This window comes from Mobula birostris, chromosome 6 (assembly GCF_030028105.1).
Source record: "Mobula birostris isolate sMobBir1 chromosome 6, sMobBir1.hap1, whole genome shotgun sequence".
NCBI lineage: Eukaryota > Metazoa > Chordata > Chondrichthyes > Myliobatiformes > Myliobatidae > Mobula > Mobula birostris.
The window spans coordinates 141,820,348-141,839,765 of record NC_092375.1 but is presented as its reverse complement, the minus strand read 5'-3'; the positions used below and the strand labels follow the sequence as shown (position 1 = coordinate 141,839,765).

General features: G+C 41.9%; 1 protein-coding gene across 2 annotated transcripts in view; it reads right to left on the bottom strand.

Annotated features, from left to right (window-relative positions):
- Positions 1–19,418, bottom strand: part of vps8 (VPS8 subunit of CORVET complex) — a 662,306-nt gene that overhangs the window by 432,406 nt on the left and 210,482 nt on the right. For both annotated transcript variants that reach the window (XM_072261484.1, XM_072261483.1), the window contains exon 36: positions 11,662–11,751. In XM_072261484.1, the coding sequence (XP_072117585.1) occupies positions 11,662–11,751 (90 nt within the window). The remainder of the gene's footprint in view (positions 1–11,661; positions 11,752–19,418) is intronic.

Below are 19,418 nucleotides of genomic sequence, written 5' to 3'. Positions count from 1 at the left end.
TGTTTTTATCAATCTCAAAGCATGCTTGTGGTTTCTTTTCCAAGTGGACAGAGCTTTCTGAAAAACAGTGAGATTTAGAAATCAGTCAGATGTTATCCTGTTTGGCAAAGAAATATGGTACAATGGAAAGGAACACATGTTTAGTAGTGCTCTGCCCATGACTTGTAGACTCTTGGATGTGTAGCTTTCCACTAAAGGCCATTCAACAAATCAGATAAGAACTCTTTACAGAATCTCCAGACTACTTATCCAGTAGAACACTATAAAAGGCAACCATTTTGCTGTGATTTTAGGAGTAATTCCCTCACTTTTCCTAAGGAGGAATGATCAACTTTAATTTTAACTTGCATACCCAAAAAAAAATCAAAAGCATCATCTGTAAGCATTGAATCAGGATGTCAATGAAACAGACATTTCTAATTGGCTGGTTAACTATATGACCCTAAAAAGTTAAAATATATTTACAATTGCTCCCACTTGAAAAGAGCAAAATCAATCTAATCAATGGATAAGGTAGAAGACAGAAGATAAACTAGGAGTGCATTTAGAATAAAGTGAGCAGAGTTTGTTTTACTCTCAAGTAGAGAGGAAAAATATGAGTCGCAAAAGAGTAAACATGTAAGATTCAGCTTACACCTGGAAAGTAGGTAAATTAGCCAGCAGCAACTTCAGTTCCAGTTAAATGACATACAGATGCAGCCAAAGATAGTGAAAGATAGCAAAGTTAGAGCATGATGGAGACATTATTAAGCAATTCAAGAAGAAAAAAGCTCTACAAAAAGGTAGAACAAGTTCTCCTTAAAACCATTGATTAGATGTTATGTTACTAGAGTGTGATAAAGAAAACTTGGTCTAAAGGGCAGCAAAACTTGGTGTACACAAAATTCCAAAGCTGAGACCAGTCACCGAGTACCCGGACTGGTTTTTCATGCTTGCACTGTGTACTTACCCATTTCACAATTTGTTCAACGTTAACCCTTTTGTAAATCTTAACAGCTGAAATTAAGAATAGCACATTTTCCCAAAGCATTGTCTCAACTGCATCAATAAATTTATCCCTCTATGAAATGGTATACCAACAGACAAAAAAATGATTTACCATTTATTGTATTTTGTAAACAAATTCTGTCTTGGATCTGTGTACATGAATCTGTCACCCTGTAATATTAAGTTCCTGTTTTCAGTTCTGAGTTAAATTAGAAGCACTTGATTCCAAATAACTCAGTTTGACAGACCAATGTGGATATTGACTTTATTCAAAGACCTACAAACCAATCTAATAACAAAATCACTATACTAATAACTTACAAATTTGGAAGACTAATCAGGGTAGGAATTTCACCATGGATTGTCGCGTCCTAGAGAGTGTGGTAGAACAGAAGGACTTCAGAGTACAAGTACATGGTTCTTTGTAAATAAAGTCACAGGTGGACAAGGTAAGGAAGAGGGCTCCATTAGTCAGAGCACTGAGCATGGAAGTTGGGATATTGTGTTGAAGTTGTACAAAACATCGGCAAGGCCATATCTGGAATATTGTGTTCAGTTTTGGTTATCCTGCAAGAAGTAATATGCCATTACACTAGAAAAAGTGCAGAGAAGATTTACAAGAATTTTGCCAGGACTCAAGGGACTGAGCTGTACAGAGAGGATGAGGAGGCTAGAACTTTGTTCACTGGAGCATAGGAGGAATAGTGATTTTATAGAGGTGTATATAATCAAGAGGGGGATAGATAGGGTGAAAGCATGCAGTCTTTATCAAAAGAACTGGAGGACATACAGTAGTTTAGGGTGAGAGGGAAGAGATTTAATAGAAACTTAAGGCGCAAATTTTTCACCAAGGTGGTCCATATATGGAATGATCTGTCAGAGGAAATGGTTGACGCAGGTACATTAGCAACATTTAAAAGACACGTTTATGAAAAGGAGAGGTTTAGAGTAATAAGTACAAACATGGATAAATGGGACTTAGATGGGCATTTTGGTCAACATTGAACAATTGGACTAAAGGGTCTGTTTCCATGGTGAACAAATCTATGACTCTAAATGTGGCCATTTAGGAAAAGGAGTTGTGCGAATTTCATGAATAGTCTCTAATGATATCATGGAAATGCCTTCTCACAATTGGTACATGTGTATCCACAAGAGAGAATAAAATAATAATAGAGCCATCTCTACTTCCTGAGGAGACTGAGGTCCTTTAACAACTGCCGGACGATGCTGAGGATGTTCTATGAGTCTGTGGTGGCCAGTGCTATCATGTTTGCTGTTGTGTGCTGGGGCAGCAGGCTGAGGGTAGCAGACACCAACAGAATCAACAAACTTATTCGTAAGGCCAGTGATGTTGTGGTGATGGAACTGGACTCTCTCACGGTGGTGTCTGAAAAGAGGATGCTGTCTAAGTTGCATGCCATCTTAGTCAATGTCTCCCATCCACTACATAATGTACTGGGTGGGCACAGGAGTACATTCAGCCAGAGGCTCATTCCTCCAAGATGCAGCACAGAGCGTCATAGGATGTCATTCCTGCCTGTGGCCGTCAAACTTTACAACTCCTCCCTTGGAGGGTCAGACACCCTGTGCCGATAGGCTGGTTCTGGACTTATTTCATAATTTACTGGCATAATTTACATATTACTATTTAACTATTTATGGTTCTATGACTATTTATTATTTATGGCGCAACTGTAATGAAAACCAATTTCCCCCTGGGATCAATAAAGTATGACTATGACTAAATGCAATATATTATAGTAAGCTGGAAGGTCATTAGAAAATACAAAATAAATTAATATCAAAGAAATGCCAGTTAAATAGAAGACATGAATAAAATCTAGTTTTAGATTATGCCTGCAAATTCCTGAGAGCTTAATGATGATCGTGCTCTGGCTCAACAATTTGAATCATTTCATGTAGAGAGACAATATGCCGGTTTAGATTTTATACACTGATGTAAGATCAAGAAAGAATAGGTAGCCAAAAATAGACAGAGCTTTCAGGATCTAGGGATAAAGTTATAGGAGCATCATGGAGTCCCTTCTACAAACTTAATGGGAGCAATCAAAAGACACTGCTAGTTTGTGCTGCCTTAATATCCGTATCAAAGACTAATATAAGGCAGCTGTGTTGGCTATAGTAACTACAAATGGGGATTGAATCTGATAATTTGTTGGTAAATAGGGAAAAGCAATTCCTCTTATTAAGTTGGGCCAATACAAATTCTGTCTACTCTTTCTACCCTACAAGGTTCCATTAAATTGGACAATAACACAGAATTTCTTTATTCAAAAAGAGACGGAGACAGAAATTTTAAAAACTGCAGAATTGCTAACACAGCATCTAACATCCAGAAAATGTTGAGAGCTATTAATAAAGACACTATAGCTGGGCACGGGAAAAAAATAAAGTAATTTGTCAACGCCAACATGGAAAACATACTTGACCAAAGGTAACATGACATATTTAAATTCTTTGAGGATATAACTCCAGTACTTCCATACTTGGATAAATATGCTTCTCTTTTCACAAAACCATGTTGACATGGCCAGATAACCTTGGATTTTTCTCAGTGCCTGGCTACGATGTGTTTAAAAGATTGCGAATGTTGTAGATTTAGGAAAACCAATTTATGGACTATTTGATGATGTGCTGCCATCAAAGGGTATTGTTAAAAATGTCCCACGGTGTTGGGGGAAACACACTGGCATAGCCAGAAGAGTAGCTGACTAACAGTAAACAGAAAATAGGCATAAATAGGCTTTTTTCTGGCTGACAAGAACAGGGAGCGTGTCATACTACAGGCACTTCAATAATAATTGATTCACATGAAGGTACCCCAGGAATAATTGCTAAATCTGCTGTAACACAAAGACAGGTAGGAAAAGAAATTGTGAAGAGAATAGACAGTGATTACAATGGATATGGATAGGTTAAATGATGAGGCAAGTATCTGGGACTATACTTTGGGAAACATGAAATTGTTCATCTTAACAAGAAAATTAAAAAAAGCAATTGTTGAGAGATTGCACTACTCCAAGAAGGACAATGCAGGTATCCTAGCACATGATTCTCAAATGGTGTGAAAATATACGAGTAATTAGGAAACCAAAAATAACATTATTCTTTATTGTGGGGGGGACACAAATATAAAAGTAGGAAGTTAAGCTTCAGTTGTTTTGGACATTGGTGAAACCACATGTGGACTTTAACCATAGTATTGCTCTTCCTATTTAAGATGGGATGTGAATGCATTAGTAGCAGTTTGAAGGGTTTCCTGGACCAACACCTAGAATCGCTGAGTTAAGAGTCAAAGAGTATAGAAACAAACCGTTCAACTCATCGTCTTCCTGACTTGTGCTTTTTTATAACTTTTTCACGGAGTTGCCTGGAGTGTTCTTTTGTCTTCATGGTGTAGTTTTTGCCAGGATACTGACTGACCAGCAGTTGAACCTACCAGATACAGGTGTATTTTTACTCCAATCAATTGACACACCTTCAGTGTACACAGGTCTCCAAAAACAGATATCAATTTAACTAATTATGTGCCTTCTAAAACTAATTAACTACACCAATGATGATTTGGTGTGTCAATATTGGGGAGGGGAGGGTGAATACTTAAGCAATCAATTATTTTGTGTTTTATATTTGTAATTAAATTAGATCGAGATCTGTTTTTCACTTCAACACAAAAGAGTCTTTTTCTATTAATCAGTGTCAAAAAGCCACATTAAATCACTGTTAATCAGTGTTGTAAAACAATAAACATGAAAACTTCCAAGGGAGGGTGAATACTTTTTATAGGCACTGTACATATTCCATTGAAATACCAGTGCCTGTTTTTATCTACTAGCTATTAATTTAAGCTCACACAAAATTCTGCTGTGCATCTGCCAGTTCATCCCATTACCCAAAGACTGATGTATACTGTCTGTTTCTCAACAGTCCTCAGTTTCTTTTTAAATCCTTGTTTTCAAATCTCTCTATTGCTTTATCTTTCTTCATATTTCTTGAGCTTATTAAGAGCTCTGCTCTCCTTCAATTCCCTTAGCTCTGGAGTTCCCTCCCTAAATCAATTCAGTTCTCTGCTCATTCTCCTCGTTATAGTCCATTAATAATTTTCATTGAGCTTTTAGGCTTTTTGATATCTCCATATGCAACTCAAGTCAAATTTTATATAACACTCCTGTGAACAGTCTTAATACATTAAAGATGATATAAAAATGCACATTTTTTTTTTTGAAACAGTGCTCTTTGTATAGGTTATCAGAGTAGTGTTGAGAAGAGAAACAAAATTAATGGGACACTTAAGTGATCAAGCATTTAGAGCTTGTAATTTGTATTTAAGAGGTAATCATTGTTACAGATTAAATTTCAAGGATTCAAAGTTAATAAGATGGCAAGCTTGAAAAAGAAGCCAAAAAAAAATTGGAGAAGAGAGAAGAGATTGAGAGGATACCAATAAATGGGAGCTATGATTGTCCTAGGTCATTATGAATAAATATAGTATACTTCACAATTAGAATCAGAATTGGAGAAAAGGAACTGTATAAATCATATCCATAAGAAACAATTAGTGAAAAAACACAAAGCATAGTTTGCAATCAATGAGCATAATCTTCCAAAATTCAGGAGAATCATTTTTAACAACCTTCACTATGGCAAAAGAATATGTCTTCACCTCTACCAAATAATGAGAATATCTATTTCAATCTTTATTACAATAACTGCTGGAAGAGCTACTACCTCAATCAGAGTCTCTGCCCAAAACATCAACTGTTTATTCATTTCTATAGATGCTGCCTGACATGCTGAGTACCTCCAGCACTTTGGGTGTGTTGCTTCTCAATCATCTGATAAAATATGCTGGAAGTCCAAACTGACTTCTACCTGATTTTGCACCTGAGGAATGAATACTCAAGTTGAGCTATAATATAGCCTGAGTGAAGTAATTAATATGTGGAACACCTGAGGAGGAACTGACATGGAATAGTTAACGTGATTAAGGAGAAAGAGTAAACAGTCTGTACCACTTATAATTTTAAGTTTTTAATCAAAGAACCTGAACATGCATCAAGATAAGGTGATCTGTTAATTAAATAATTAAAATGGTGTTGAGCAGATTGAAGGCACGTTTGGAAGGGTTAAAAATTGATCTGAAAGAAGAAATCTGGAATTCCATAACTGAAGTGAACTTTTTATTATGGATGAAGGAAAATCATTCTTAAATCATTCTCAAAATTTAAATCATTAGAAAGAGATGACAAAGGATTCAAAGGTGTTGAGTCTCCATGGGTTGAGTTAAGAAATGGCAAGGGTAAAAGGACCATAATGGCAGTTGTATACAGGCCTCCAAACAGCAGCCGGGAATTACAAATTACTGCAGGAGATAGAAAAGGTGTGTCAGAAAGGCAATGTCATGTAATTGTTGGGGATTTTATTATGAATGTAGATTGAGTAAACCAGGTCATACTGGACCTCAAGAGAGAGAATTTATAGAATGTCTCGGGGATGGCTTTACAGAACAGCTTGTCGTTGAACCCACTAGGGGATCGGCTGTGCTGGATTGGGTGTTATGCAATGATCTGGAGGTGATAAGAGAGATTAAGTTTAAGGAACCCTTAAGGAACAGTGATCACAATATGATCAAGTTCACATTGAAATTTGAGAGGGAAAAGATAAAATCCAATGTGTCGGTATTTCAGTGGAATAAAGGAATTACAATGGCATGAGAGGGGAACTGGCTGAAGTTGACTGGAAAGGTACATTTGCAGGAAAGACAGCACAGCAGCAATGGCTGGAGTTTCTGCAAAAATGAGGGAAGTGCAAGACAAATATATTACAAATAAGAAGAAATTTTCAAAGGGAAGAAGGACACTACCATGGCTGACAAGTGAAGTCAGAGCCAAAGTAAAGGCAAAAGAGAGGGTATACAAGGAAGCCAGAGCTAGTGGAAAAACAGAGGATTGGGAAGCTTTTAAAAACTTGCAGAAGGAAACTAATAAGGTCATTAGGAAGGAAAAGATGAATTATGAAAGGAAGCTGGTGACTAATATCAATGAAGATACTAAAAGCTTTTTTAAGTATATAAAGGGTAAAAGAGAGTCGAGGATAGATATAGGACAAATACAAAATGACACTGGAGACATTGTAATGAGAGATTCAGAGACAGCAGAGGAACTGAATGCTTATTTTGCATCAGTCTTCACAGCGGAAGACATCTGCAGTATATCAGACATTCAAGAGTGTCAGGGAAGTGAAGTTTGTGCAGTGAAAATTACGACTGACAAGGTGCTCAGGAACCTTAATGGTCTGAGGGTGGATAAATCTCCTGGACCTGATGGAATGCACTCTCCGGTTCTGAAGGAAGTAGCTAGAGATACTGCAAAGGTATTAATGATGATCTTTCAAGAATCGATAGATTCTGGCATTGACCGGATAACTGGAAAATTGCAAATGTTACTCCGCTATCTAAGAAGGGTGGGAGGCAGCAGAAAGGAAACTATAGACCTGTTAGTCTGATACCAGTGGTTATGAAGTTATTGGAATTGATTGCTAGGGATGAGATTACGGAGTCCCTGGAGGCACATGACAAATAGGCCAGAGACAGCATGGTTTCTTCAAAAGAAAATCCTGCCTGACAAACCTACTGCAATTCTTTGAGGAAATTACAAGCAGGGTAGACAAAGGAGATGCAGAAGACGTGGTATACTTGGATTTTCAGAAGGCATTTGACAAGGTGCCACACATGAGGCTGCTTAACAAGACAAGAGCCCATGGAATTATAGGGAAGTTACTAGCAAGGGTGGAGCATTGGCTGGTCGGCAGAAAACAGAGTGAGAATAAAAGGAACCTATTCTGGCTGGCTGCCGATTACCAATTGAGTTCCACAGGGGTCGGTGTTGGGACCACTGCTTTTTATGATGTATGTCAATGATTTGGACTACGGTATTAATGGATTTGTGGCTAAATTTGCCGATGATACAAAGGTGGAGGAGCAGGTAGTGTTGAGGAAACAGAGAGCCTGCAGAGAGACTTAGGCAGTTTAGGGGAATGGGCAAAGAAGTGGCAAATGAAATACAATGTTGGAAAGTGTATGGTCAAGCACTTTGGTGGAAGAAATAAACGGGCAGACTATTATTTAGATGGGGAGAGAATTCAAAATCCAGAGATGCAAAGGGATTTGGGAGCCCTTGTGCAAGATACCCGAAAGGTTAACCTCCAGGCTGAGTCGGTTGTGAAGGGGAATGCAATGTTGTCATTCATTTCTAGAGGTATAGAATATAGGAGCAGGAGCAGGGATGTGATGTTGAGGCTCTATAAGGCACTCATGAGACAACACTTGAGTATTGTGTCCAGTTTTAGGCTCCTTATTTTAGAAAGGATATACTGACATTGGAGAGGGTTCAGAGAAGATTCACACGAATGATTCCTGGAATGAAAGGGCTACCATATGAGGAACATCTAGCAGCTCCTGGGTTATATTCCCTGGGGTTCAGCAGAATGGTTGGGGGGGGTGTTATAGAAACATTTTGAATGTTGAAAGGCCTGAGAAGATTAGATAAGGCAAAGTTATTTCCCATGGTGGGGGGATTCTAGGACAAGAGGGCACAACTTCAGGATTGAAGGTTGTCCATTTAGAACTGAGATGCGGAGAAATTACTTTATTCAGAGGGTGGTAAATGTGTGGAATTTGTTGCCACGAGCGGCTGTGGAGGCCAAGTCATTGGGTATATTTAAGGCAGAGGTAGATAGGTTCATGATTAGCCAGGGCATCAAAGGGTAAGGGGTGAAGGCAGGGGAGTGGGGATGACTGGGAGAATTGGATCAGCCCACGATTGAATGGTGGAGCAGACTCGATGGACTGAATAGCCTACTTCTGCTCCTATAACTTATGATCTAAAACAGAATGCTCAAATATCCTCAAGTCCAAGGATATTCAATTTTAACCTTAGCTTTCTACATTGTCATTTTTTTCAATATGACATGCAATTTTAATCAAATGAAATTTAACTTAGAATGACAAATGACTCAAGGCAGGTATGAAGTGCGCATAAAATGAGAGTTACTTATTAAAAGCCTAACAGAAGGAACACCTACTCTTGGAGAATATAAATGCTAAGAACACTTAAATTGGTAATGGTAGGATTTGGGGGAAAATGTTTTAGATAATTTGCTGTCTGGACATTACAAAGAATAAAGAAAAATAGCTTCCAAAGAACTTACAGCAATCTGTAATCTTTAACTTGATATTTTTTGTGAGAAGTACTTAATTTTATTTGTAAATGACTGAATGCAAATTAGAAGATAAGAAACAAGGAACTTTGTTGAGAATTCAATCTCTTGCTTACTCACGTAGATAATGAAAGATTTTATGCTTATCAGTATAAACCTTCCATACCTGGTTTCATGAAAGACCAAACATATCTAATAAAATGATTGACCTACCATTAAGGCAAAATTTGGTTCAATTTAGTCAAAATCAGAGCTTACGATACCCACTTCGTTGGGTAACTATTGTAAGCCCGAACAAACTACAAGGCTAGGACAATATTCAGGATGCATACCGCATTTTCTGTAGGATATTGTTCATTCATAATTTATAAATATAAATGTGTTCCAGCTGTCCTCAAAACTGGCAGACTGAAAATTCATACTTAAAGTCCAAACTCAGTGTTGTCAACAATAAAGAATTGACTACCTGAGGCAATATTCATCCTTGGTTCAGAGATGAATGCACACACAAACTTATAAACAACTTTTACTTGTTCCTTAATTGTTAATAAAATTGATTATTTTGAGTGCTTCAGCCTCAGTTGCCTCTCACCTCACAAACCATGAAAAAGATTGCTTCTACCAGGTAGTTAATGAAAAGCATAGACAGACTTGAAGATGCTTTGATAAAAGGCAAAGTGTCATCAATGTACTAAGTTTCAGTTTAAAGTCAAAATATCAATGCAGGATATGAAGGGAACCAATTTATTTGCTGATAAACTGACTTTCAGTGGAAGGCACATTAAGTGGGCAGAGTTTGTATATTAAAATCAAAAAACTGCATTTGCTGGAAATTTGAAACAAAAAACCAAAGTGTTGGAAACTTCAGTGGGTCAGGCAGCACCTGGTTGTTTATTCATTGAAATGTCAAATTGGTAGTAGAGGATGTGTCAATTCAGATAATGTGACAGCTGAAAATGGCTCCCGCAAGTCAGCAACAGAAAGGAAGAATTAGGCACTGTGTTTGGTTATGCCTTTCCAAGATTGGCAGGAGAAAATTACAGTGGAGAAATATTCACGGATTGGAGCAAAGCACTACAAGTAGGATAAACGGAGGTAACCAGGCAGCAATTACAACTCCAAAGGCAATGAAGTATGAGAAATAGAGAAAGAAGAGATTCAGATTGGAGGCTAAAATATTTAAAAGGAGATGTGGCATTTCATACGGTGTTGTGCAAAGGTCTTAGGCACATACTTTACTTGTAGCTAGGGAGCAACATAGAGCAGAGAATCAGTCCATAAACCTGGTGGGAGTCAAGGATAATGGGAATGGTGAGGGTAGAGCGTAGTACGACAGATGGCAGAGAAGGCATGCCGGGGCAGACAGGGCGCAGGTGCAATCACACCTAGCCCTGAAGTGCCAGATAACGTCATTTGTTGCCAAACAATTGGTCTATTGATCATTACAAAATATCTCCCTGGTGCTTCTCTCTCCATCCCCTCTCCCTTCCCCCTTTCCCAACCATGATTGTCTTATTGTCTTCCCTCTGTCCCCTTCCCACTCTCAGTCCACAACAGAGATCCATCAGTATCAGATTTATCGTCACTCACATATCATGAAATTTGCTATATACATCTATATATATATATCTATCTATATATCTATATATATACATATATACACACACACACACACGTACGTAGACTTTTGCAAAGTAATGTTCATATACCAGATATAGTAGTTAAATAGATTATGGAAAAGGGAAGATGATGCAAAAGATCAAGGTTATCTGAGATAACGGTGAAGTATGTACAAGGCAGCAGTTTGAAGATGCTTAGCTGTGAACATGAGGACCGAAGAGGACGGCAAGATAATAATGAGACAGCTGATCCAGGCGTCTGGCAGCACAGGACTTAATCACTCATAACTAACTCACTACTGAGCATTGGGGAAGAAGACAGGAAAATTGGGTGTTGATCTTTAAGTTAAATTATAATAATCATGCCCCCTTTCAGGAAATTAAACTTCAAGGAACCAAAAACCATACATCCCTCCACCTGGAAATGAAACTGCAAGAGATCAGGGTTTCCGTGCCTAAAATAAAGGCAGAAATTAACATGTCAGGAGTTAACTGCTGGAAAAACTTGGTGGATTATACATCTTGTGAAGGGAAAGGTACAGTGATGCTTCAGGTTGAGACCCTGTATCGCGGCATCCTCATATAGGGTCTTGACCAAAAACGGCAATCATCCTTCTACCTCCACTGATGTTGTCTGCATTACCCAGATCCTTCAGCTATTTGTTTCCTTGTTTATCTGTGATTCCAGGAGCTAATTCTGTTTTTTAAAGGACAAATATCACACACTAAAGCAATACCAACATAACTCTAAAATTATAATTCACTTTTCAATCTAAAAGAATTGCACAGATAAAGAAAAACAGTATGCTTATACCTCAAGCAGGACTAAAAAGGCGCCATGTATGTCACCCTTCTTTTCCAGTAAGTAGGCTGTGGCTTCATGCAGCTTATGCTTCTTTGTAATCTAAGTAACAAACACATTTCAAGTTAAAATTCTAGCAAAAATGAGTATACAAAAATGAAGCCATTCACACTAAATAACATTCATAATACAGTGCTGAATATTCAGATTCATATAAAAAAAAGCAATACAGCCAGATGCTAAGGAGAGCTCCATTACCACATTAAACCCAATTTCAGAACGGTAATCCTTACATGATAAATACTGATTTTTCTCATCTCTTCTGGTATTATTCCAGTCTCATAAATATCATTGATTAAATCAGTAAGTTTTTCAATTCCACAATCTTCAAAAATGGGTCTATCTATCAATTGCAAAAAGACAGAATGTATGTTGATATCCAAAAAGGAGAATCCTATCTGCAGGCTGAGAATAAACGGGGAAGACATAAAACAAGTACAGAACTTTTGCTACCTAGGAAGCTGGGTGACATCAGATGGCAGGTGTGACATGGATATCAAAAGAAGAATAGGGATGGCAAAAGACACATTTACGAGAATGAAGAGTATACTGACCAATACTAAACTAGGCATGACAACCTGCCTCAGAGTACTGAAATGTTACGTTTATCCAGTTAAGTTATATGGCTCAGAATGTTGGACAATATCTAGTAACATGAGGAAATGAATTGAAGCAGCAGAAATGTGGTTTTTGAGGAGGATGCAAAGAATATCATGGATGAAACGAATATCTAACGAGGATGTCATGAACAGAGCAAACACAAAAAGGGAAATAATGTTTGAGATCATGAAAAGGCAACGTAACTTCATTGGACATGTGATTAGGAAAGAGGAGTTAGAATGCACAGTAATTATGGGAAAGATTGAAGGGAAGAAAGCAAGAGGAAGACAAAGACAAATGATGATGGAGACAGCAGCCAGAGAACTGGAAATGAATTGATCCACTTGACCCAAAACAGGAGTGTGTGGGCCATGGCAGTCGAAGCTCAAACTGGGCACGGCACCTGATGATGATGATGAATCCTTATGTGAGCAGCGTCAATTTTTGGACTTCACAAATGAGCTGTATCTCTTCATTAATCAAAGAAAACTTGGCTGTGTTATGGGATCATGCGAATTCTGTTCAAAAGTCTTCTAGCATATTATACTCGGGGATTATAAACACAGTAAAGAATTATCATCCATTAGATGCAGCTGTACCCTAACCCAGCCCAGTGACATTCAGAATCAGAGTTAATATCATTGGCATATGTTATGAAATTTGTTGTTTTGTGGCAGCAGTACAATGCAATACATAAAAAGTGCAAAAGGAGAGCAAAAACAGATAGTGAGGTAGTATTCATGGATTTATTGTCCATTGGGAAGTCTGACTGCAGAGGAGAAGCAGCTGTTCCTGAAATGTTGAGCGTGCGTTTTCAGGATCCTGTACCTCTTCCAACGTTAACAATGAGAATAGAGCATGTCCTGAGTGATGGGAGTCCTTTTTGAAGGTGCCCTCAATGCTGAAGAGGCTAATGAAATGAGGCCACTGTCATGTCTTCTTTGCAATTGCTCCAATATGTTGGGCCTAGGATAGATCTTCAGAGATGTTAGAACCCAGGAACTTTAAACTGCCCTCCCTTTCCACTGATGATCCTTCAATGAATGACTGGTGTGTGTCCCTTGCCTCCCCCTTCCTGAAGTCTACAATCAATTCCTTGGTCCTACTGACACTGAGTGCAAGGTTATTTTTGCAACACCATTCAATCAACTGATCTACCTTGCTGCTGTACGCCTTCTCATCACCATCTGAAATTCTACCAACTATAATTGTGTCATCAGGAAATTTGTAGATGGCGTTTGAGCTGTGCCTAACCAGACTGCTGTGGATGTGCAGAGAGCAGAACAGTGGGTTAAGCACACATTCTTGAGGTACACCAGGGTTGATTGTCAGTGAGGAGGAGATGTAATTTCCAATTAGTACTGACTGTGGTCTCTCAGTGAGGAAGTCAAGGATCCAATTGCAGAGAGAGGTACAAAAAGTCCAGGTTTTGGAGCTTATTGATTAGAACTGAAAGACTGTGACAATAAGCAATCTGCAGCGGATCCAGGTCCTTGCTTCGGTTGGAGTTGATTCTGGCCATGACCAACTTCTCAAACCACTTTATCACAGTAGATGTGACTGCAACTGTGTGATAGAAATTAAGAAAGCTCACCATACTCTTCTTGGGCACTAGTATGATTTTCACCCTTTTGAAGCAGGGGGAACCTCTGTCTGCAGTAGTGAGAGATTGAAGATGTCCTTGAACACTCCTACCAATTGGCAGGCACAGGTTTTCAGTGTCTTGTCTGGTTCACAGTTAGGACTGAACATTTTTCAAAAGTTCACCCTCTTAAATGACGTTCTGACTTCGACCTCCGAAACAAAGATGCTACAGGGATTCGCACAGGTGTAGTTTTATTCTCCCTTTCAAAGCATGGATAAAAGGTGCTGAGCTCATCTGGGAGTGAATCATCACAGCCTTTCGACCTGTGAAGTAGCGGCCCGCACACCCTCCCACCATTGATGCGCATCCAATTCCGTCACTAACTTCAGTCACCGTTGTTTTCTTGCTCTTAAAATAACCTTCCATAGGTCATACCTGGACTTCTTGTATAGTTCTGCACTGGTCTTGAATGCCACAGCTCTAGCCCTCAGCACACTAGGAATCACCTGGTTCATCCAGTTTTTGGTTTAGAAATGTCCAGGGTGTTCTCGAAAGCACATATTCACTTACACAGGTCTTCATGAATTCGGTGACAACCGTGGCATATTCATTCAGATTCGAAGCTGAAACCCTGAATATTGTCCAGTCCACTGATCCAAAGCAGTCCTCTGCCTCCTTGAACCATATCCTCTTGGACCTCACCACTGGTGCTGCAGACTTTAGTCTCTGCCTGTGCACTATGAGTAGAAGTACAGCCAAGTGTGGGCAAGGAATGGCACAATAAGCATACTTGATGCTGGCTTAACAGTGGTGCCGTCCGGTGGTGTATTAGCATCTGCACCAGACTTCGAGGCAAGTGGTCTCGAGTTCATCTGTGCTGGGTTGAGTTTGAGCTACCAACTCTGCCTCATAAAAAGCATACAAAACTGCTAAAGAAACGGCTAGGTTGCCACGCAATGTGCCACGAGGAGTAACGATAACAGTAGTCAACTGAGTTGGCTGTGCTGGTTCCACAGGAAATATATTGGTGGCAGTTGTTCAGAGACTTCTTCAAGCTGGCCTAGATGAAATCCCCCACTGTTTTGTGACTACTAATCACGCTGCTCAGCTCCTCCAGTGCCCATCTGTCATTGGCCTGAGGTGGAGTGTACACTGCTACCAAGAAAAACTCCCTCAGCAAATGTTCTGGCTCAAGTGAGCAGGATTGATACATAACCACCACATCTGTGCACCACGATGAGTTATTCATAAAGCATGCTACCTCTAAAAAACCAGAGCTCTCCTGTCTTTGCAGAGAATGGTGAAGCCATCAGGCTGCAGTGCTGTGTCCGAAATAGTGACAGTGAGCCATGCTTCCATGAAGCAAAGTACACAGAAGTCCTCAATGTGCCTCTGGTACTGCAATCTGCATTTTAATTGCACCTTGGACAGGCTGTATTCCGTGTTTTCTTAAAGGAGAACTGCACTCATGACTAAAGTCTGGAGTCCGGGATCCGCCAATTTTGAGTACCGATAGATTTTTTTTTAAAACGGCATCAAACAATGTTGCTTAATGAAGTACACACATATGTCACTGTGGATTTCAGTTGTAGCATTCCGAATTGGGATTTAATGATTCCCATTGGAGCTGTACGCAAAGAGTTACCAAGTATCAACACCAAACAACACAAAAAAATTATCTTATGTGCCAACTTACTATGAAGAACAAATCATTGATGCTTATGATCTATTATATTATTAGATTTACTGCTTAGAGATTAAAACAGCAGTGATTCAGTATGAGAGGAACAAACAAAAAGGCTAATTTCATCTTGTGCGCTTGGCTAACGTTCAGGGAAAAATGAATGTCCAGCCACTGTACAACTTTTCTGATATTCATGCCATTAGTTTCTGATTCTACAAAAAAAAGCCAACCAGAACAAAAACTACAAGGAAGTCTAATACATATAAATTTATTATGCTCTTCATCTTTTCCAAACTGATATGCAACTGTAACGATACAATTTTTGATTTTGTAGCAGAAAATACAACTGGAAAAAAAGACTAAACCAGTTTTTTCACCTCTAGATCAGATACACTATTTGCAACAATGGCACCTCTTCACAGTTGTCACAAGAATCTATTACTGAGATATGCTGCATTGCTGCAGTAATGAAAACATGACACATCATCAATACAATGGAAAACACAGATATCATTGTAAACAGAAGAGTGATAAATAAGCTCACATATACAAAACAGGAAAATGCTAAAAGGAGAACTGGACCTGGTTAATATTTAAAGGTAACAGTTTTCCAACAAACCTGATAACACATACAATTCAATGGAAATATAACTGATGTGTTGCTTTCTCAAAATCAAGATGACAAAATCAAGCAAGTTTTCAACTGATGTCTGACATGAAATCCAAGGACAAAATTAAACCAACAGTCAAACACTATATATAACATATTTTGTGTTTGGTAAATGCCGAGACCACTTCTGGGCATAATGCCTTGAAAAGGGTATATCAGCTTGCAGAAGATCCAGATTCATTGGAATTATGTCGAGGCCAAGATAGTTTACTTTTAGGATAAATTACCTGTTAGCTTTCAATGATAGAAAAAGGTGAGCAAAATAAAATCTTACAGTTGAGAGAATATTTCATCCAGTTTAGGTTGGTGAGATACCCCCAGAATAAGGGCACAAAGGTAAAAATCGAACTAAGTCTTTCCAGCCACCATCAGAAAGCACTTCACCACACAAAGGGAAGTGGACATTGAGACTTCTCTTTTGAGATGCAATGTTGCAACAAGCAGCCAAACACTAAAATAAACTCAACACAAGCAAATGAATGAAAACAAAATCTGAAATCAAGCAAATAAAGCCAATGATATAAACTAAAGGTAGCAATTTGCTGGGCTATGAATCTTGATGCTTATTGTTATAGTTAGCAATGACTTTGGACATATTTTACACTGAATAATTACAATAGAGAAGCATATCCGTTGAGAATGATCAATTACTTTGAACTGGGCTTTATGTTCCAACTATGAATTTTGAAAAGCAGCAAGCTATATTGTTCTATTTTTACATTTGCATTAAAACTGTTTACATCATCTATTCATTAACATAAAAATTTATTACAGTTATGCAAAACTTCAGTGGATAAGCAACTCAAAGGATGGGTCAAATGAGTGCTTACAAGTATCATTAGACCTCTATGAGGTACACTTATTAATGCACTCCAAGTAAAATGCAAAACAAATTATCTACTTACTTGATATTTTTGCACATTTGTGTACATGATGATATCTTAAGAAAAGTGTGGATATTAACAATTAAAGGAGCAATCCCTGAGGAAAGGGCAAAGAGTGAGTGAGAAGAGAGGTAGCGACCAGGTGACGAGGGGAAACCAGGTGCGGATGAGAAGGGGTGGGGGGGCCAGGCATGGTGGGGAGCGGAGAGGCAGGGAACAGGGGGGAGGGGAGGCAAGGAATGGGGGAGGGTGGAGACAGGGATCGGGAGAGGGTGGAGGCAGGAAACGGGGGAGGGTGGAGGCAGGGAACGGGGAAGGGTGGAGGCAGGGATCGGGGAGGGTGGAGGCAGAGATCGGGGAGGGTGGAGGCAGGGATCGGGGAAGGTGGAGGCAGGGATCGGGGATGGTGGAGGCAGGGATCAGGGATGGTGGAGGCAGGAAACGGGAGAGGGTGGAGGCAGGAAACGGGAGAGGGTGGAGGCAGGGAACGGGAGAGGGTGGAGGCAGGGATCGGGGGGATGGAGGCAGGGATCGGGGGGATGGAGGCAGGGATCGGGGGGGTGGAGGCAGGGATCGGGGGGGTGGAGGCAGGGATCGGGGGGGTGGAGGCAGGGATCGGGGGGATGGAGGCAGGGATCGGGGAGGGTGGAGGCAGGGATCGGGGAGGGTGGAGGCAGGGATCGGGGGGGTGGAGGCAGGGATCGGGGGGGTGGAGGCAGGGATCGGGGGTGTGGAGGCAAGGATCAGGGGAGGGTGGAGGCAGGGATCAGGGGAGGGTGGAGGCAGGGATCAGGGGAGGGTGGAGGCAGGGATCAGGGGAGGGTGGAGGCAGAGATCAAAGGAGGGGAAGCAGGGATCGGCGAAGGAAAGCAGGGATCGGGGAGGATGGAAAGCAGGGATCGGGGAGGATGGAGGCAGGGATCGGGGAGGGTGGAGGCAGGGATCAGGGGGGTGGAGGCGGGATCAGGGGGGTGGAAGCGGGATCAGGGGAGGGTGGAGGCAGGAAACGGGGGAGGGTGGAGGCAGGAAACGGGGGAGGGTGGAGGCAGGGGACGGGGGAGGGTGGAGGCAGGGAACGGGGAGGGTGGAGGCAGGGAACGGGGAGGGTGGAGGCAGGGAACGGGGAGGGTGGAGGCAGGGAACGGGGAGGGTGGAGGCAGGGATCGGGAGGTGGGAAAGCAGGGAATGGGGGGGAGGGTGGACGCAGGGATCAGGGGAGGGTTGAGGCAGGGATCAGCAGAGGGTGGAAGCAGGGATCGGGGAGGGGAAGCAGGGATCGGCGAAGGGAAGCAGACATCGGGGAGGGTGGAGGCAGAGATCAGGGGGGTGGAGGCAGGGATCAGGGGAGGGTGGAGGCAGGGATCAGGGAGGGTGGAGGCAGGGATCAGGGAGGGTGGAGGCAGGGATCGGGGAGGGTGGAGGCAGGGATCGGGGAGGGTGGAGGCAGGGATCGGGGAGGGTGGAGGCAGGAAACGGGGAGGGTGGAGGCAGGAAACAGGGAGGGTGGAGGCAGGAAACGGGGAGGGTGGAGGCAGGGAACGGGGAGGGTGGAGGCAGGGAACAGGGAGGGTGGAGGCAGGGAACGGGGAGGGTGGAAGCAGGGATTGGGGGAGGGAAAGCATGGAACGGGGGGAGGGTGGACACAGGGATCAGGGGAGGGGAAGCAGGGTTCGGCGAAGGGAAGCAGGGATCGGGGAGGGTGGAGGTAGGGATCGGGGGGGTGGAGGCAGGGATCAGGAGAGGGTGGAGGCAGGGATCAGGAGGGTGGAGGCAGTGATCAGGGGGGTGGAGGCAGTGATCGGGGGGGTGGAGACAGGGATCGGGGGGGTGGAGACAGGGATCGGGGGGATGGAGGCAGGGATCGGGAAGGGTGGAGGCAGGGATCGGGAAGGGTGGAGGCAGGGATCGGGAAGGGTGGAGGCAGGGATCAGGGGGGTGGAGGCAGGGATCAGGGGGGTGGAGGCAGGGATCAGGGGAGGGTGGAGGCAGGGATCAGGGGAGGGCGGAGGCAGGGATCGGGGGGTGGAGGCAGGGATCGGGGGGTGGAGGCAGGGATCGGGGGGTGGAGGCAGGGATCAGGGGAGGGTGGAGGCAGGGATCAGGGGAGGGTGGAGGCAGGGATCAGGGGAGGGTGGAGGCAGGGATCAGGGGAGGGGAGGCAGGGATCAGGGGAGGGGAGGCAGGGATCAGGGGAGGGGAGGCAGGGATCGGCGAAGGGAAGCAGGGATCGGGGAGGGTGGAGGCAGGGATCAGGGGAGGGTAGAGGCAGGGATCGGGGAGGGTAGA